The following is a 19,117-nucleotide window of genomic DNA, read 5'->3' as shown; positions in this document are numbered from 1 at the left end:
ATTGGGAAGAACTGACATCCTGATGATAGTGAATCTTCCTATCCATTAACATGAACTATCTCTCCATTTATTTAGTTCTTTTTTGATTTAGTTCATCATAGATTGTAGTTTTCCTTATACAGAACTTGTATATATTTTGTCAGATTTATACCTAAGTTTTTCTTTTTTTGGATGCCAATATAGATAGTGTTGTGCTTAAATTTCAAATTGCACTTATTTGTTGCTGGTATATAGATTAACTTTTATATATTAACCTTGTATCCTGCAATTTTGCTATAATTGCTTATTAGTTCCAGGAGTATTTTTGGTCACTTCTTTTGGACTTTCTACATAGACAATCATATCTTTTGCAAACAAAGACAGTTGTATTTCTTCCTTCTCAATTTGTATTCCTTCCTTCCCAATTTGTATTTCTTTTATTTCTTTTTCTTGTCTTGTTGCATAGCCAGGACTTACAGTATAATGTATGATGTTGAAAAGCAGTGGTGAGAAGGGACATCCTTCCCTTGTTTCTGATCTTGTGGGAAAACTTCAAGTTTCTTACCACTAAGTATGATGATAGCTATAGTTTTTTGTAGATATTCTTAATCAAGTCCAGGAAGTTTCCCTCAATTCCTAGCTTACTGAGAGTTTTTATCTTGAAGAGGCATTAGATTTTGTCAAATGCTTTTTCTGCATCTATTGATATGATCATATGATTTTCTTCTTTAGCCTGTTGATATTCTGGATTACATTAGTCAATTTTTGAAAGTTCAACCAGCCTTGCATACCTACGTTAAATCCTATTTGGCCATGGTGTATAATTCTTTTATATATTGTTGAATTTTATTTGCTAATATTTTGTTGACAATTTTTGAGTCTATGTTCATGAGAGATAATAGTCTGTAGTTTTCTTGTCTTGTAAAGTCTTTGTCTGGTTTTGGTATTAGGAAAATGTTGACCTCATAGAATGACTTAGGAAGTATTCCTTCTGCTTCTGTCCTCTTAAAGATATTGTATAGAAATGGTATAATCTCTTCTTTAAATGTTTGGGAGAATTCATCAGTGAACCCATCTGACCCTTGTATTTTCTGTATTGGAAGGTTATTAATTACTGATTCAGTATATTTAACAGATATAGTCCCATTCAGATTGTTTGTTTCTCCTTGTGTAAGTTTTTGAAGATTATGTTTTTTAGGAAGTTGGTCCATTTTATCTAGGTTATTAAATTTGTGGGCACATAAGTGTTCGTAATATTCCTTTACTATCTTTTTAAAATTTTTATTTATTTATTTATTTGGCTGCATTGGGTCTTCGTTGCTGCACGTGGGCTTTCTCTAGTTGCGGCGAGTGGGGGCTACTCTTTGTTGCAGTGTGCGGGCTTCTCATTGAAGTGGCTTCTCTTGTTGCAGAGCATGGGCCCTAGGTGCGTGCACTTCAGTAGTGTGGCATGAGGGTTCAGTAGTTGTGGCTCGTGGGCTCTAGAATGCAGGATCAGTAGTTGTGGCACACAGGCTTAGTTGTTCCGCGGCATGTGGGATCTTCCTGGACCAGGGCTCAAACCCGTGTCCCCTGCATTGGCAGGCAGATTTTTAACCACTGCACCACCAGGGAAGCCCTTTACTATCTTTTTAATGTCCATGGGATCTGTAGTGATGTCTCTTCTTTCATTTCTGATATTAGTAATATGTCCTCTTTTTCTTTTTTCTTTTTTTTAGTTAGCCTGGCTAACGGTTTATTGATTTTATTGATCTTTTCAAAGAGCCAACTTTTGGTTTCATTAATCTTTATTAATTTTCAATTTTAATTTTATTGATTTCTGCTTATATATTTATTATATATTTTCTTTTAACTTTGTATTTAATGAAAAATTCTCAACAAAATATTAGCAAACCGAATCCAACAACACGTAAAAAAAGATCATACACTATGACCAAGTGGGATTTATCCCAAGTTCACAAGGACGGTTCAACATATGCAAATCAATCAGTGTGATACACCACATCAACAAAAGAAAAGACAAAAACTACATGATCATCTCAATAGATGCAGAAAAGGCATTTGACAAAATTCAACATCAATTCATGATAAAAACTCTTACCAAAGTAGGTATACAGGGAACATATCTCAACATAATAAAAGCTATTTATAACAAACCCACAGCTAATATAATACTCAATGGTGAAAAGCTAAAAGCTTTCCCACTAAATCTGGAACAAGACAAGGATGCCCACTCTTACCCCTTCTATTCAACATGGTATTGGAAGTCCTAGCCACAGCAATCAGACAAGAAAAAGAAATAAAAGGTATCCAGATTGTAAGGGAAGAGGTATAATTGTCATTATATGCACATGACATGATACTATATGGAGAAAACCCTAAAGATTTCACACAAAAACTTCTAGAACTGATAAACAAATTCAGCAAGGTAGCAGGATACAAGATTGACATACAGAAATATGTTGCATTTCTTTACACTAACAATGAAATATCAGAAAGGGAAAATCAAAACAAAACAAAAAACAATCCTTTTAAAATCTTATCCAAAAAACAAAACAAAACAAAATACATAGGAATAAACCTGTCCAAGGAGGTGAGAGACTTATCCGCTGAGAACTATAAAAAACTGATAAAGGCAACTGAAGATGATTCAAAGAAGTGGAAAGATTGCTTATCTCCACTTTTTTTAGTTCTTTTACTGAGGTTATGTCTTGTTCTTTCATTGGTAACATATTCATCTGTCTCTTCATTTTGCCCAATTCTCTGTTTATTTCTGTGTGGTAGGCATGTAAGTTGGTTACATTTCCCAATCTTGAAGAAATGGCCTTATGTAGGAGATGTCCAATGGGGCCCAGCAGGGCACTCGATTCTGGTCACCAGAGCTATATGCTCTAGAGGTATCCTGTATGTAGGCTGCATGCATTCTTCTTTTGTGGCAAGGTGAACTAATGTGGGCATGCTGGTAGGCGGGGCTGGGCCCTGGCCCAGTTGTCTGTGAGGCAGTGCCTCATGTGGTGGCTGAGGGCCCACTGGAGGGCACAGTAGGCTTCCTGTGTGGTTGACTGTGCAGCCCTGGGGGGAATTGAGGCTGGTGCTGGCCCACTGGTGGGCTAGGCTGTCTGTGAGCTCCAGGAGGGCTCATGGCTTGTGCCAACCCCCTGGTGGGTGGGGTCAGTCCCCAGTGGTAATAAGCTAGAGGGAGGATTCTAAAATGGCACTTGCCAGTACCAGTGTTATCATGGTAGAATGATCCCCAAATGGCTGTCAACAGTGTCTCCATCCCCAGAGGGAGTACCGGTTGCCTCCTGCCATCCAATAGGCTTTTCAAGATCAGCAAGTGGGTCTGACCCAGGCTTCTTTCAAACTACTGCCTCTGCACTGGGACTGGGAGCATGAGAGATTTTGTGCACTCCCTTTAAAATTGGAGTCTCTATTTCCTATAGTCCTTCAGCTCTCCTGATCCTAAGCGCCAGTGGTTTTCAGAGCCAGATGTTCTGGGGGCATGTCTTCCTGGTTCAGGATCCCTAGTTTGAGGAGCCTGATATAGAACTATGACCCCTCACTCCTTGGGGAGGACTTCTATGACTTCTGTGATATTCCTCTTGTATGTCGGTCACCAACCTGAGGGTGTGGGTCCTGACTATACCATGTCCCTGTCCCCCCTACCATCTCACTGTGGTTCCTTTTTTAAGTCTTTGGTGTGGAAAATATTTTCTTCTAGTCTCCGTGTCATTTTCATAGATAGTTATTCTGTAAGTGGTTGTAATTTTGGTGTGTCCATGGGAAGCAGTGAGTTCAGGGTCTTCCTACTCTGCCATTTTGGCCACCTCTCCAGTTTCATTTTTTTCATTAAGATCATCACTTCTCAATGATCAGTCTGCATATTTAACCATTCTCTTTTCTTGAAATACATGTTGGATTAACTCCATCTCCAATAGTTTGGGTTTCCTTTGATTGCTTCACTTTCTTGTCACACCCATTAGATGTAATCATTTCCCAGTAATACTGTCTTACTTTCTAGGAGCTCACCTACCCTCACAGTTTCTATTTTCACTTCTGATAACTGTCAGATTTCTATCTTTTTTTAAAATTTTTATTTATTTATTTATTTTTGGCTGTGTTGGGTCTTTCTCTAGTTGCGGCGAGTGGGGGCTACTCTTCATCGCGGTGCGTGGGCCTCTTACTGTCGCAGCCTCTCTTGTTGCGGAGCACAAGCTCCAGACGCGCAGGCTCAGTAGTTGTGGCTCACGGGCCTAGTTGCTCCACGGCATGTGGGATCTTCCCAGACCAGGGTTCGAACCCGTGTCCCCTGCATTGGCAGGCAGATTCTCAACCACTGCGCCACCAGGGAAGCCCCAGATTTCTATCTTTAACTTTGACATCCCTCCAGAATCCAGCAGTTGGATTTTTCCACTAGTTAACTCATCTCCTTATATCTCAAACTGACTCTACATCATTATATTAGGCACCCAAGCTCATGATCTCAGAGTCATCCCTGCTTCTTCTTGGTTGCTTGCTTGAGCTTCCCCGATCCCAATATCAAGTTGATTTCCCAGACCATTTGGTTTTCTTTCAAAATGCTCCCTACATCTTCCTTTTATATTTCCACTACTCTCCATTACCAATATCCAGAATGTTATAACAGCCTTATTACAGACTTCTTTGTCTCCATCAACATTTTTTTCTCCTTGCTGCATAGTACTGCTAGAGTAATCTTCATAAAATCCCACTTTCATCCTCTGATTTTTCTGCTCAGAACTCTTCATTGTAAACCTCTTCTTTTTCCTACAGAAGAAAACTCCTAGCATTCAAATATCAATACAGTCTAGCCCCCAACCTACCTTTCCTTAATTTTTACTATGCAATCCTCAATACCCATAAAAATAATTACCTTGCTACTTCCATACTTTAGCCCCTACCTCTCTACCTATACAACTTCTACCTATTTTTCAAAGCCATATCTTTTTCTCTAGCTGAGAGTGACCTCTTCTGATTCAGAACCAGCTGGCACTGATCATTTCCTAACCAACATTGCTTTTTATTTTTATTCCTAAAACATTTGTTTATGTGAGAGGCAGCTTGGAATGTTTAAGAGCTTCAGCAAATTTTTGAACTTTTCTGTGGTTCACTTTGTTTAATGGAGCATAATAAGTATATCTCATAGTGTTGTGAAAAATAAATAAAATTGTACATTACAATCCTTAATATAATACCTGGCATATAGCCATGTTCATATATAACTACTTATGATGATGATGATGGTGATTTTTTTTTTTTTTTGGTACGTGGGCCTCTCACTGCCGTGGCCTCTCCCTTTGCGGAGCACAGGCTCCGGACGCGCAGGCTCAGCGGCCATGGCTTACCGGCCCAGCTGCTCCGTGGCATGTGGGATCTTCCCGGATCGGGGCACGAACCCGTGTCCCCTGCATCGGCAGGCGGACTCTCAACCACTGTGCCACCAGGGAAGCCCGATGATGGTGATTTTTGAACAGTGAAATAAAATAGAATTCCTGTCCTTAAAGGGTTTTAATATTATCTAAATATTAATCTTCTCCTCTGGATTCTTGAGATTCTAGGCTTAGCATATAGCTTTTGTAATAGGTATTTGTTTGACACTATCATGACTTGGGCTGGCAGAAGTGTTTGACTAGGGGGTCATAGTGGCAGGAGCTGTGCTGTCTGTTTAGCTTGCACTCTTTTAAATTATTCAGAAATATAAAAAATCTGCAAAACAAGTCTTTCCATGCAGTATTTAGGGGTTATGTTTCCTATGCTTTGGAAATTAATTTTATTTATCTCCTGTAATAACCTTTTAATATACAATGTAGGAAGGTAGGTTTTTATCTCATTAAAATTTAATCTTTTTAGGACTAGGAGCTCCATTATCCATTCTAGATGAATTTCTTGATGAATCCTCTAACCTGCAGTCTGAGTCACATGAACCCATTTTGTCTGTACAGTCTCAGGATCCAACTACCAGCCAAAAACCATCCAACACATTTATCAAGGAGATACCATCAAAAAAAGGTAATTAGAATAAAGATTTCCACTTGGAAGAAGGGGATAAACAAACTAGACAATGTTGAAAACTCTTTTGATGACCAAAATGGCAATCTTAACTTGTTTGAAGTTGATTAGTTTATCTGTAATATTGTCTAAATTCCTTCATGTGAGGCTAGACTCTGAAATCCAGTCTCAGTAATGCAACTCTTTCTATAGTGAGGATTTACATTTAGCTCAGAGAGGTAGCCAACTATAGACCTATGATTTTCTGGCAATGAATTTTCATTTTTACAGTATCTAAAGATTCAGAGTATCTACAAATCTGTTTGACATTCAGGAAGATCTGAATCCTTTTTTTTAAAAAAAAAGCTTTTATTTCATTCAGCTTGCATTTGGAACCACCAGTAGAATAACCTCGAGAACCATTGAGATCTCCTTGGGGGCCATTGCTATAGAATAATCTATTGCTTTCAAGATTATAATTTCTCTCATATATTAGAGTAGAATACTCTCCCTGCTATGTGTCTGAGCTTCTGAATTTTTCCTTTATATCTAATTGTCTATTATTTTAATATCATATTTTCAGAAGCATCAAAATGTCAAGAGTCATCTACTTGTCTGCATCCCACCCTTTATAGTGTTTCCCAAACTCCTGCCACCATCTTCATGGAGACCATACGCTTCTTGATGAAGGTCAATGCTGTGCAGGTCAGAATATTTGAAAAGGGCAAGTAGAGGGAAAGATTTTAATGAACTACTTATTCTATCATAGTGATGTCTTCGCAAGCTTAACTGTGTATGACGCAGAAATCAAACATGCTTTGAGAGCACACTATAGACACAATGGAATAAACGTTCAAACATGAACTACTCTCTGCAGAGAGCATCAGGAAACCTCACTGCAAGTCTGCTCCCTATAGAATACCAGCAAAGCAAAATCAGACTCTGAGTCATATGTAGCCTGATGTTACTTTATTGTGGGAACTCATGTTATGTGAGTGTTGGGGGTTCACAGGAGCCTAAGCACACCCTTCTTCCCTTCCAGGTTCTGAACCAATTGGAAACAGATACACGGTGCTATATGGGGGGATAAAAATACTAATTTTTTATTGGTATAACTGGGCTGGATATGTGACTGGTCCCAGATTTGATTTACCCATGCAGTCACAGGTGGAACAGCTGGAGAACTGCAGTCTCCTCTCAGAGAAGAAGAGCATCCTGTAAGGTCTACCTACCACATAGGAAATGAGAAACATATCCATGAAGTGAGCAGTAAGAGAGAGAGCAAGATCCAGGAGGCAAGAGATTTGGCCCTCAACCTGTAGAGTGCACGTGCCACTTGAGGGTGGGCAACTCAAGACAGGGCAAGAATTATGAACTAGGTGGGAGTGGGCCACGTTAAACAGGAGGCTTTAATATACTAACCTTTCACAATAGAGAAATAGGCTCTCTGTCTCCCTAATTAAATAAATCACTTTTCCCCCATGTCCAAGAGTCAGTATGCAGGTAGAGGGAACAGCTGCAGAGCCTCCCCCCCCAGTATTTTCCTAAGAAGGTATCATTATTAGTGGAAGTTTCTATGTTATAGGCTGAGATGAGAACAGAGGGAGAAGAAGGGTTTCACCTCTTCTTAGCAAGTACATATGACTTTGTCAAATTTGTAGGCCTTATATCATATTAAAAACAAAGTATAGCCCAAAGTATAAAACTGGCAAACATAACAAATGCTTGAGAGTGTATCAGAAACAGACATTTATGTTTCTAAGATCCTGAGTCTAGAATTTTAGAAAGGGAGGTTTTGCCTCACTCTAAGTTTCCGTATAAGCACAAATGCCTGAAAATGTTACCTCGTATGAAAATGGGATGGTTGATGAAATGCCTTTGTCTGCTACACAATAGGCTAAAACTCATCTAGTATGACCAGCAAGACCAGAATTATACAGTGCTGTAGATAATTCACTCGGAAATGTTACTACATGAATAGCTGGCAATGGAACCATGATATGCTGAATGTTTATAATTCACCTCTAACCTTTTGAAATTGATAATCGTTTCATTCTATAATATGTTTCTTATTATTTATTATCAGAGACATAATCTTCAACCGTGAGAGCTATGGAATTGACACCGTGCAGTCATTTACATGTTTCTTATAATCTGAGTTTTCCTTGCAGTACGTACACAGAGTGCTTGCACATGAGCTATTATGCCCTCATGGAGGCCCCAGCTGTGAGTATTACTTGGTGCTGGCCCAGACACACCTACTCAAGAAGGATTTTGCTAAAGCAGAGGAATACCTTCAACAAGCAGCTCAGATGGACTACCTGGTAATAACTTTTGCTAGAGCATCTTAAGTTTAGTTTGGAGAAGGGACAAGTAGGCCTTCTTAAAGGTGGTGATGCCACATCACAGGTAGATTTCTGGTTACTAGAGGTGGGGGTCATCAGCTGTCAGTAAACTTATTTATCTAATTTCCTTCCATTTGTTTTTCTTAATCAATCATGACTTTTACAAAGGACAGAGAAAGGATAAGGACAGCTCTTTAGCAGACACTTTATCTATTTCAAGTTTCCTGAACTTCTACTTTCTCATTGTGAACATCATCATGGTTATGCATGAATATTTTTCTTAATATTTTCCCCAAAGACAAAATGGCTTTGAAGAATGCAAGAAAAAAATGAGACGGCAGTCCTAGAACAGTATCTCCCAGTGCAACTGAATGGCCCTCTTTCTAATTTGCAAAAGAACATGGACTTCATCTAAATTTGAATGTTAAACAAAGATCATAAATGTACTTTTAAATACCACCTCATCCCATGTACTACTTGTTCTTCACTTTCTTAGAACCCTAACGTCTGGGGCGTGAAGGGCCATCTCTATTTTCTGAGTGGAAATCATGCTGAGGCCAAGGCATGCTATGAGCGAACCATTAGTTTTGTAGTGGATGCTTCTGAGATGCACTTCATCTTCCTGCGACTGGGGCAGATATATCTGGAAGAGAAAGAGGTGAGGAATAGAGATGGGGAGTAACTATGTAAATCAGGTCATTGTCTGGGACCTGATTACAGTTCAAGCATTAACATCCTTCTTTGTGGAGTAAGAATAGTAATATGATGATGACACTTTTACACCCAAAGGTAAAGTGACTTGCCCAACATCGGATAACCAGTAATTAATAGAAGCAGGATTCAAATCCAGGCAGTCTAATACTAGAGTCTGTGGTTTTAACCATTATGATACTAAAAAAGTTGTTAAGAACTCAGTAAGTGTTATTTTAGCTATTATTTTAGCTTTCTTTTATTAAAAGTAGTAGAAGCATTCTTAGCTTGACAACTAACAGAAAGGTACCACTCTGGTTGGGGATGTTGATAATGGGAGAGGCTATGCATGTGTGGGGACAGTGGGTAAATGGAAAATCTCTGTTCTTTCCTCTCAATTTTGCTGTGAACATAAAACTTCTCTTAAAAAGTTGTCTTAAAAATGTATATATATATTTTAAATATATATATAATATATTTAAATATATGTATATATATAAACATATATATACATAATCCAAGGACTCATCTAACTTAGATTGGTGTGGAGTACAATTACAGAAGCCTCATGGTTATCCTAGAAATGCAGTGTTTGAAGCTTCCAGATCAATAGCTTAGTGGTGCTTTCTTTCTACAGTACGAAAAGGCGAAGAAAACCTACCTGCAAGTCTGTAAGAGATCGCCTTCATGCCTTACCTGGCTAGGACTGGGAATCGCCTGTTATAAGGTAAGAGGATCAGGTCTTGAGACTAGCCTGTGCGTACAGCTGACCTTGACTCCTTGGCCTTCCAGGCACCCTGGGAGTTTGGATGGTGGTAGGAAGGCTATCAGGGCAGTCTTCTCTAATGAAAAGTTGCTCTTCAAGGCTGTTCAGTAAACTGAAGGTCAAGCTGAACTACAAAAGTAAAACGTTCTTTAAAAATCCCACAAAAACTGAAGCATGAAGCTATATAATAAAATATTTCATGTTATTTGGTACATAAGCTTGTAATTTTATGATGTTATCTGGAAGAGAAAAGTGATATGGGATATAAAGAATCTACTCAATTAAATTAAAGAAACTAATTGATACTTATTAGGCTCTGTGTCCCTTCTATATTCAGGAGGAGTTGCTACAGCTTCTGGTAGATCTTTTGTTCCACTGCCCCTTTAAACTCTTTAGTCACCCTTCCCTCCTTTCCTCTAATCTTTGAAAGAGGCATGCATTCTTCTGTTCTTGTCTAACTTCTTCATGTGTATTCTTGATTCTATCCCTCTCCTTTTCTCCTAATCCCTCACTTTCTTAATATTTTCTTTCTCTTTGATTTACATTTTTAAGCTTTCCTTCCCAATCAGCTCTTTCCCTGTACTTTTCCCCTTCTTATTAAACAATTACGACAGTAACAACCTCCCTGGTTGTTACCCTTAACCAAAAGAATTGTTTACATTCCTTGTCTCCTATTCCTCATTGCTGTTTTTTTAACCATAAAGGTAAAATATGATAGTTATAGAAATTTGGATGATACAAAATATGAAGAAAACATAAAAGTATCCATAATCCCCACCACTCAGTGATAACCACTATTAACATTTGAAGGCATTTTCCTCCAGTCTTTTTTTGTATGTATATGAAAGTAATTTTTTTAAAGTTCTTTTATTTATTTATTTATTATTTTTGGCTGCATTGGGTCTTCGTTAATGCATGCGGGCTTTCTCTAGTTGTGGCGAGCGGGGGCTACTCTTCGTTGCAGTGTGTGGGCTTCTCATTGCAGTGGCTTCTCTTATTGTGGAGCACGGGCTCTGGGCACATGGGCTTCAGTACTTGTGGGACTCGGGCTCTGTAGTTGTGGCTTATGGGCTCTAGAATGCAGGCTCAGTAGTTGTGGCGCATGGGCTTAATTGCTCTGCGGCATGTGGGATCTTCCCAGACCAGGGCTTGAACCTGCGTCCCCTGCATTGGCAGGTGGATTCCCAACTACTGCGTCACCAGGGAAGCCCTGAAAGTAATTTTAATGTATAAAATTGTAAATAATATATTTACTGCTTTGGAATCTTTTTTTCTACTTAACAGTATAGTATTGGTACCTTCTCACATAATCAAATAGTCTAAAACATAAATTTTGATAACTGCACGGTCTTCCCTGGTTTGGATGCATAAGTAAGGTTATCATGTAATTTATCATACAAACCAGGACACTTCTGAGAATGAAAAGGGTGATATTAATAATTACACTGGGACACAGGTAGTGTCCCAGGCCAACCAGGACACATGATCACTTATATAGAAGCCATATGCCCCCACTCCACCTTCCCAGAAAGGATGTAAAACATCCGTAGCTGTTAGAAACCTAACAGCACTTTCAAAAGAACAAGAAACCAACAGTACAAACTACTCAGCATAAATCATGCTTCTATTTGTTTTAAGTAGCATAAAAAATATTTTCATTGATATAGAAACTCAAAAAAACTTGGGTTAAGTCCCACTGCTAAGGTATCCAAGTAATCTCTGCCCCTCAGTCAGTGTTTTAGTCATGCTATACCTATGTGTGGATATACCATATCTATTTGACCAACCACTTATTGGACATGTCATTAGTTTCTACATCTATATATTATAAATAAAGCAGAAATAAACATTCTTAAAACATAAATCTCTGTGCTTAATTCTGTTATTTCCTTAGGATACATTCATAAAGAATGTAGAAAAAATTTTAAAGTATAGTGTCAACTCACTTTCTAGAGGAAGGCTGTAACTGATGTATATTCTGCCAGGTGTGAGAGTTCATTTTACTGTTAAGTCATCAACAATGGGCATTATCATTTTCCAATTTGATATATATCCTAATTTACATTTTCATCACTAATGAAGTGGAAATCATGTGAATTATCTGTTCCTTTCCCAGGTACCATTTATCCTTCAATTCCTTGCAATTAGGTGTATACCCCTTAACACTTTGCTGAAACTTCTCTGATGGGGGCCCCCTATAACATCCTAATTGCCAAATGCAATAGACCCTCCGATGAAGTCTCTGTGGCACTTAACCCTGCTGACTGCCTCCTTCTTGAAACCCTCTCTTCCCTTGACTTCCACAATATTGCATTCACATCCTTCCAGTTCCACGCCTTTCTCTCTGGTGTCCTTCTCAGCCTTTTTTTGCTGGCTCCTACTCTTTGCCCATCATAATTGTTGGGGTCCTCCTGGGTTCTATAGCCAGCTCTTCTCCTGTCACCTTACTTCTTCTCCTAAGAAATATCATCTACCCCAGTGGTCTTAACTACCACTTGTGCCCAATGAATCCTAAAGCTTCAGTTCATAACACTTTTCACGTTCTGACCCTTATATCAAACAATGTAATAGACAGCTCTATTTGATGGTCCCCCAGACACCTCAAAATGTACATATCCAAATATAACCTAACTTATCTCAGGATTCTCACATTCCTTAAAGCCTGTACCTTCTCCTGTATTCCCTGTCTTAGTAAAATGGGACTATAATGAATCCAGTCAACCAAGCCAGAAACTTAAAAACTATCCTAGTCTAATTCTATTACTTTTAAGTAGGCATCAAATATCCTATTGATTTGTCTCCTAAATGTCTGTTGAGTCTACTGTCTCCTCTCCATCTGTGTTTTTACTGCTCTAATTCAAGCCTCAATCCCTTCTTTACCTGCTAGGGTGATTCTCCTGTCCTCCCTCAATTCATCTCCTGCATTGTTACCAAGTGGGTCTTTAAAATATGCAAATACAAGGTTACTTCCCTATTAAACTCCTCAGTGACTACCCCTTATTTCAGAATACTATTCAGACTTTTTGGGAATGATCTGGTCCTCTTCCTAACTCCTTGGTCTTATCACTTCCTTTGTTTTCTCTCTTTTCTCTCTTCTCTCTCTCGCTTTCTCTCTGTTCTCTCCCTTCCCTCCCTTCTCCAGCACACACAAGCATATTAAGAATTTCCTGAGCATGCCATGCTCTCTGAAGCCTCTGTGCCTCTGTATATGAAGTTCCTCTTACCTGGAATGCCTTGAAGTATAGCTAACAAACTCCTATTTATCCTTCAGGATTGACTTCAGCAGTGTTTCTTCTCTGAAGCCATCCCTTAATCTCGGGGTACAATTATTCCTCTTTTCCTTTGTCCCTCCACTAGATTATTTATGTGTGTATATATATATATATATATATATATATATATATATATATATATATATACATGTATATATATATGCTTTTATTATAGAAATGTTTATTTTCTATCAGAACTCTTTATGTGTTTGAGTTTTCATTTTGTCTTAATTTTTTACGTATCTGTCAGTGAATTCTTTGGGCAAAAGTTGTATTTTTTCTTTTTATTCTAAGTATCTAGCATACTGCCTGACACACAGTAAAATAAATCCTTAGCAAATATAGGTTGATTAAATAATGAATCAATATCTCTGAGACATTTAAAGTGTGGACCAAGGTATGGGCATTGCCGAAAGGCCATTCTTCATATTGTCTTGGGCCTAGAAACCAGTTATTTTATTTTCTAAAACATGAAAAATGAAGAACGATTTTACTGGGGAGAGAGAGGTATCTTATCCTTTCCTTAGGTGACCTTTTGGAAGATTTTACAAAACAGACTCACAGTATTAGGGGGCAGCAATGATATCCATGTGCCCAGAGCTCAGGGAATGCCCTAGAATCTCTGAATGTTGTATTGATTGCTCAAGATTGTGCTGTCAATAACTAATATTAGGGGAAAGAGAAGCTTTCTGAACAGTAGTATTTTGATGGGCTAATAGGACTTAAGAAAGGGATGTACAATGTAAAACTACAAATGTATCTGACAGCCCACTGTGTATGGGGAAATCACTGAATGAGGCACACATGATAGTGAATACTTCTGGTTTTCCAACCCTGGCACCTGAAGCTCTATGGTTCATGGATGCCCTGATGGGCCTGCTATAGAGAGAAGGAAGAAGAGAGGGGTGTAACTCGAGAGCCCAGCAGGCAGGGCTCCAGATTCCTGTACCTGACTTTCTAATCAGAGCAGTTCTACTTTTAACTCATTCATATATTGGAACACCACCACATATGATTTTGTTTGAAGAAAGAGTTCTGTTGCTAAAAATTTTTTTTCTGTTGCTAAAAATGTTTTAAGTTGAAAATTATTAGTATGGGTCACATATATCAATGTTATTTGGACATAGCATTTTCAGCTAAACAGATTCCAGCTGGCTTAAGTGAAAACTACTTTGACTTAACAAATCACGTTATCTTCTTTTTCTGTCAAGCTGGATGAGCTCACAGAGGCTGAGGATGCTCTCTCTGAAGCCAATGCACTGAACAACTACAATGCTGAAGTATGGGCATATCTGGCCCTGGTCTGCCTGAAAGTGAGTGATTATTATCCTTACACAATGCCCTCGTAGAGCAGAGGGGTGAGGGACCAAGTAAAGAAAGAGATAGCGGGAAGGCCATCAATGCATGATAGTTGAGGTTTGATGAGCTTCAGATGTGGTCATTATACTGATGATGAAGGAGAGTTCATGTCTGGGAAGCCTCTACTTAGGATGTGCTTGAAAATCATATACTTAGGTGTGTTTGTCTGGAAAGCAGATTCTAAAAATGGGAATGAGGCACTTGGGTTTGGTGGTCTCAGGTGAGTAGTAATGGGGTGGATTGGGGTTGACCGTCAGTGGGGGTTTCAGATGGGGTGGGCTCCCTGTGGCACTTTTGAGCTGCTCAGCAGGCCTCAGCCCAGACCACACAAACAGCCCAGTCCAGTGTGTGCCCTGACTCAAGATGAAGGAGCATGTACAGATCAGATCTTGGTCTGGGGTTGCAGTTAGGAGATGTGCAAGGGCTGTGCAGTGGGATGGCAGATTAGACTTGGCGAAGGTGAGAGATTTTCCTTCTGCCCTCCTCAGCACCACTCTGCCTGCCTTCACTCTCATGTTTAGGACCTCAAGTCTGGGACTGTATAGTCATCCTATTTATGCTCTGGATCTACAGAAATGTCATATATGGTCTAGAAAACTATATAAGAATCTAATGATAAAAAGAAAGGCAAAGTAGACTATAAGGGTGTAGCCATAAATGAATTACCAACAATAGGAACATCAGAAATCTGATAGACTGAAGTTATTTTCCCAAAAGATCCCATCATTTAAAAAATGCACCTGATGCTATGAAGCATCTTCTTTGTAATTGTCTCTAAGATTTGTCTTTGAGACCAGAATTCAGACAGATGGTTTAGCTATTCAGACACATAGTTTAGATATTTACCTGATACTAATCAGGAAAGACATGGTATTTATATTTAAAATGTATTTAATTATATTTAATGACCTGAGTTCCTTTTTCATTAAAGTTGTTTTCCTTTTAAAAAAATTTAAAATGGGAGTGATATTGTATCAGAAGGTAACAAGGTCAAAGACCAGCAAAGGAGTTACTCTACTGGTGTTTCTGAATCATTCCATCCTGTTGAACTGCTGGCTGAGGGTGCTTATCCTTGAAATAGATGGGAAATTGTGTGTGTGGGGGGTAATTGTGGGAATTTGTGATAGCTGCTTTACCTATAGAAAATAACCCTCCCATAATTAAAATAACTTGCTTCAATAACTTGCACATTAGCCTAAGATTCCAACTGGGAATAAAGAGAGTGGCCCTCAGTTTTCCATTGGCCAATACAACACAGAACTGACAGGGAATATTGTGATTATAAGAGAAACTAACAGAATAAAAATTACTGGACTTTCTCTTTGGAGTAAATATCAATATGAGAAATACCTGAGTTCTTACCCCAGCTGTGCCACAACTAGCTGTGGGATACTGGGGAAGTTACTTAAACTTGCTGGGCCTTAGTTTCTTCATCTTTAAACTAAAAGGGTCAAAATGGAAGATTTTAATACACTTCTCTCAGAAACTGCTAGATCAAATAGGGAAAAAATTAAGGATGTGTAAGATTTGAATAAAACAACAAGGTTGAGCTCAAACATTAATTATATAGCCCTGTACTTAATCATAGAATACATATTCTTTTGAAGCACAAGTGAATTATTCATAAAGGTTGACCATATGCTAGACCACAAAGAGAGCTTCAATGAATACATGTAGATCACACTTCAGTAAAATTATAAATCAACAACTAAAAGATAGGCCAAAAGACTCACATACATTTGTAAACTTAAAAAGATGTTTCTAATTAATTCATAGATCAAAAAGAAAATCATATACAATTTCTTTTGGTAGGTAGAGTTCTAAAGATGACCTCCCCCAAGATTATTTCCTGAAACACTAATATACCACAAAACAAGCCCCAGCAAATTTAAGAGGATAGAAATCATATCAAACATTTTTTCCAACCACAGTGGTATGAAACTAGAAATCAACTATAGAAAGAAAAATGGGAAAAAGAACAAACACGTGTAGACTAAACAGCATGCTACTAAAAAAGCAATGGGTCAATGATGAAATCAAAGAGGAATTCAGAAAATACCTCGAGATAAATGAAAATGGAAACACAACTTTCCAAAATCTATGGGACGAAGCAAAAGCAGTTCTAAGAGGGAATTTCATAGCAATGTAGGCCTTCCTCAAGAAACAAGAAAAGTCTCAAATAAACAACCAAACCTACCACCTAAAAGAATTAGAAAGAGAAGAACAAACAAAGCCCAAAGTCAGTGGAAGGAAGGAATTAATAAAGATTAGAGAGAGCAGTAGCACCACATCTCCTCAGACTACGGCCTCAGACCCATGCTTTCACCTCCCGCCCCCCCCTCCCCCCCCCGCCCAAAGGAGTACCTATCCCTTTGTCCCATGCCTGGGAGTAGCGTGAACTTCTTGCCTGTGGACTATAAAGACTAACTAGTTTGAAAATGGGAAAACTAGAACCAGCAGATTCTTCTCAAAACACCAGTCTATTATTTCAGAAGAGTTAATTTCAGAAGGAAACTGGGTCAAGCTTGATAAAACAACTGACAGGGATCTTACTGGTAAAACAAGAACTTGGGAAACTGTGAGGTGGACAACTAGGAAAGGACAGTCTGCTGATGGTGTGGCCAGTTATCCCAGTGCTTCAAAGAACCCTTCATTATGAATGTATCATTCTGGTAAAGCAGTTCTGACCACCACTGGGAGGCTACTGCTTAGAATTCCCTGTGGGTCTCTTTGATGACAGCGAAAGCCTAGAAGCAGCTGCTCTTCGGGAGCTAGAGGAAGAAACTGGCTATCAAGGAGATGTTGCTGAATGTTCTCCAGCTGTATGTATGGATCCAGGTTTGTCAAATCGTACCACACACATCATGACAGTAACTATCAATGGAGATGACGCTGAAAACCTAAGGCCTGAGCCAAAGCCAGGAGTTGGAGAATTTGTAGAAGTAATTTCCTTACCAAAGAATGACCTGCTGAAGAGACTTGATGCTCTGGTAGCTGATGAACATCTGACAGTAGACGCTAGGTCTATTCCTATGCTCTGGCATTGAAACGTGCAAAGATGAAGCCATTTGAAGTGCCCTTCCTGAAGTTTTAAGGCCAAAGGACAGCGGCCATGTTTTTGTAAAAAGAACCACCAGACCCCAGTCACTAAGACTTTGTATTCAGCTTAGTTTTAATGTAGATTTGAAATGAGCTTTTTCATAAAATAAAAGCAACACCAAATGCAAAAAAAAAAAGATCAGAGATGAAATAAATAAAATAGAGATAAAAAATAATAGAAAAAAATCAATGAAACCTAGAGTTGGTTTTTTGAAAAGATAAACAAAATTGATAAACCTTTAGCCAGGCTTACCAAGAAGAAAAGAGAGAGGACCCAAATAAACAAAATAAGAATGAAAAAGGAGAAATAACAACTGATACCACAGAGATACAAGAAATCATAAGAGGATAGTATGGACAGTTATATGCCAACAAACTGGACAAACTAGAAGAAATGGGCAAATTTCTAGAAACATACAACCTGCCAACACTGAGTCCAGATGGAATAGACAATCTGAACAGACTGATAACTAGAATTGAAATTGAATTTGTAATTTAAAAAACTCCCAGCAATGAATTGGGAGATTGGGATTGACATATATACACTAATATGTATAAAATAGATAACGAATAAGAACCTGCTGTATAAAAAATAAAATAAAATTCACAAATTAAAAAAAAAAACTCCCAGCAAATAAAAGTCCAGGACCAGACAGCTTCACAAGGGAATTCTCCAAAATAAATAAAGAAGAACTAATACCTATCCTTCTCAAACTATTCCAGAAAAGTTAAGAGATCAGAACACTCCCAAATTCATTCTGTGAGGCCACCATTTACCCTGAGACCAAAACCAGACAAAGACATTACAAAAAAAGAAATTACAGGCCAGTATCTTTGATGAATATAGGTGGAAATGTCATCAACAAAATATTAGCAAACCGAATCCACCAATGTATAAAAAGGATCATACACCACCATCAAGTTGGATTTATTCCAAGGTCACAAGGATGGTTCAACTTTTGCAAATCAATCAATGTAATATACCAGATTAACAAAAGGAAGGTTAAAACTCCCATGATAATCTCAATAGTTGCAGAAAAATCATTTGACAAAAGTAAACATCCATTCATGATAAAAACTCTCATCAAAGTGGGTATAGAGGGACTATATCTCAACATAATAAAGGCCATTTATGACAAACCCACAGCCAACATCATACTCATTGGTGAAAAGCTAAAAGTCTTCCTGCTAAATTCAGGAATAAGGCAAGGATTCCCACTCTTACCACTTCTCTTTTTTTTTTTAATTGAAGTATAGTTGATTTACAGTGTTGCGTTGTTTTCTGGTGTACAGCAAAGTGATTCTTTTTCATAATCTTTTCTATTGTAGTTTATTACAAAATATTGAATATAGTTCCCTGTGTTATACAGAAGGACATTGTTGTTTATCTATTTTATATATAGTAGTGTGTATCTGCTAATCCCTCACCCACACCTTTCCTTTTGGTAACCATAAGTTTGTTTTCTATGTCAGTGAGTCTGTTTTGTAAATAAGTTCATTTCTACAATTTTTTAGATTCCACATATAAGCGATATCATATGATATTTGTCTTTCTCTGTCTGATAACCTCAGGGTTCATCCATTTTGCTGCAAATGGCATC

General features: G+C 38.2%; 1 protein-coding gene and 1 pseudogene across 1 annotated transcript in view; both read left to right on the top strand.

The window, feature by feature from the left end:
* CFAP70 (cilia and flagella associated protein 70) overlaps nucleotides 1–19,117 on the top strand; it is an 87,053-nt gene that overhangs the window by 62,438 nt on the left and 5,498 nt on the right. The window contains exons 22-27 of the mRNA XM_032607977.1: nucleotides 5,848–6,006; nucleotides 6,569–6,690; nucleotides 8,157–8,309; nucleotides 8,827–8,988; nucleotides 9,658–9,747; nucleotides 14,270–14,371. Coding sequence (XP_032463868.1) covers nucleotides 5,848–6,006; nucleotides 6,569–6,690; nucleotides 8,157–8,309; nucleotides 8,827–8,988; nucleotides 9,658–9,747; nucleotides 14,270–14,371 — 788 coding nt within the window. The remainder of the gene's footprint in view (nucleotides 1–5,847; nucleotides 6,007–6,568; nucleotides 6,691–8,156; nucleotides 8,310–8,826; nucleotides 8,989–9,657; nucleotides 9,748–14,269; nucleotides 14,372–19,117) is intronic.
* LOC116741447 lies at nucleotides 16,856–17,511 on the top strand (annotated as a pseudogene).

Source organism: Phocoena sinus, chromosome 16, assembly GCF_008692025.1.
Source record: "Phocoena sinus isolate mPhoSin1 chromosome 16, mPhoSin1.pri, whole genome shotgun sequence".
Classification (NCBI taxonomy): Eukaryota; Metazoa; Chordata; class Mammalia; order Artiodactyla; family Phocoenidae; genus Phocoena; species Phocoena sinus.
The sequence above is the reverse complement of the archived record's forward strand: the minus strand, read 5'-3'. Positions and strand labels throughout refer to the sequence as shown.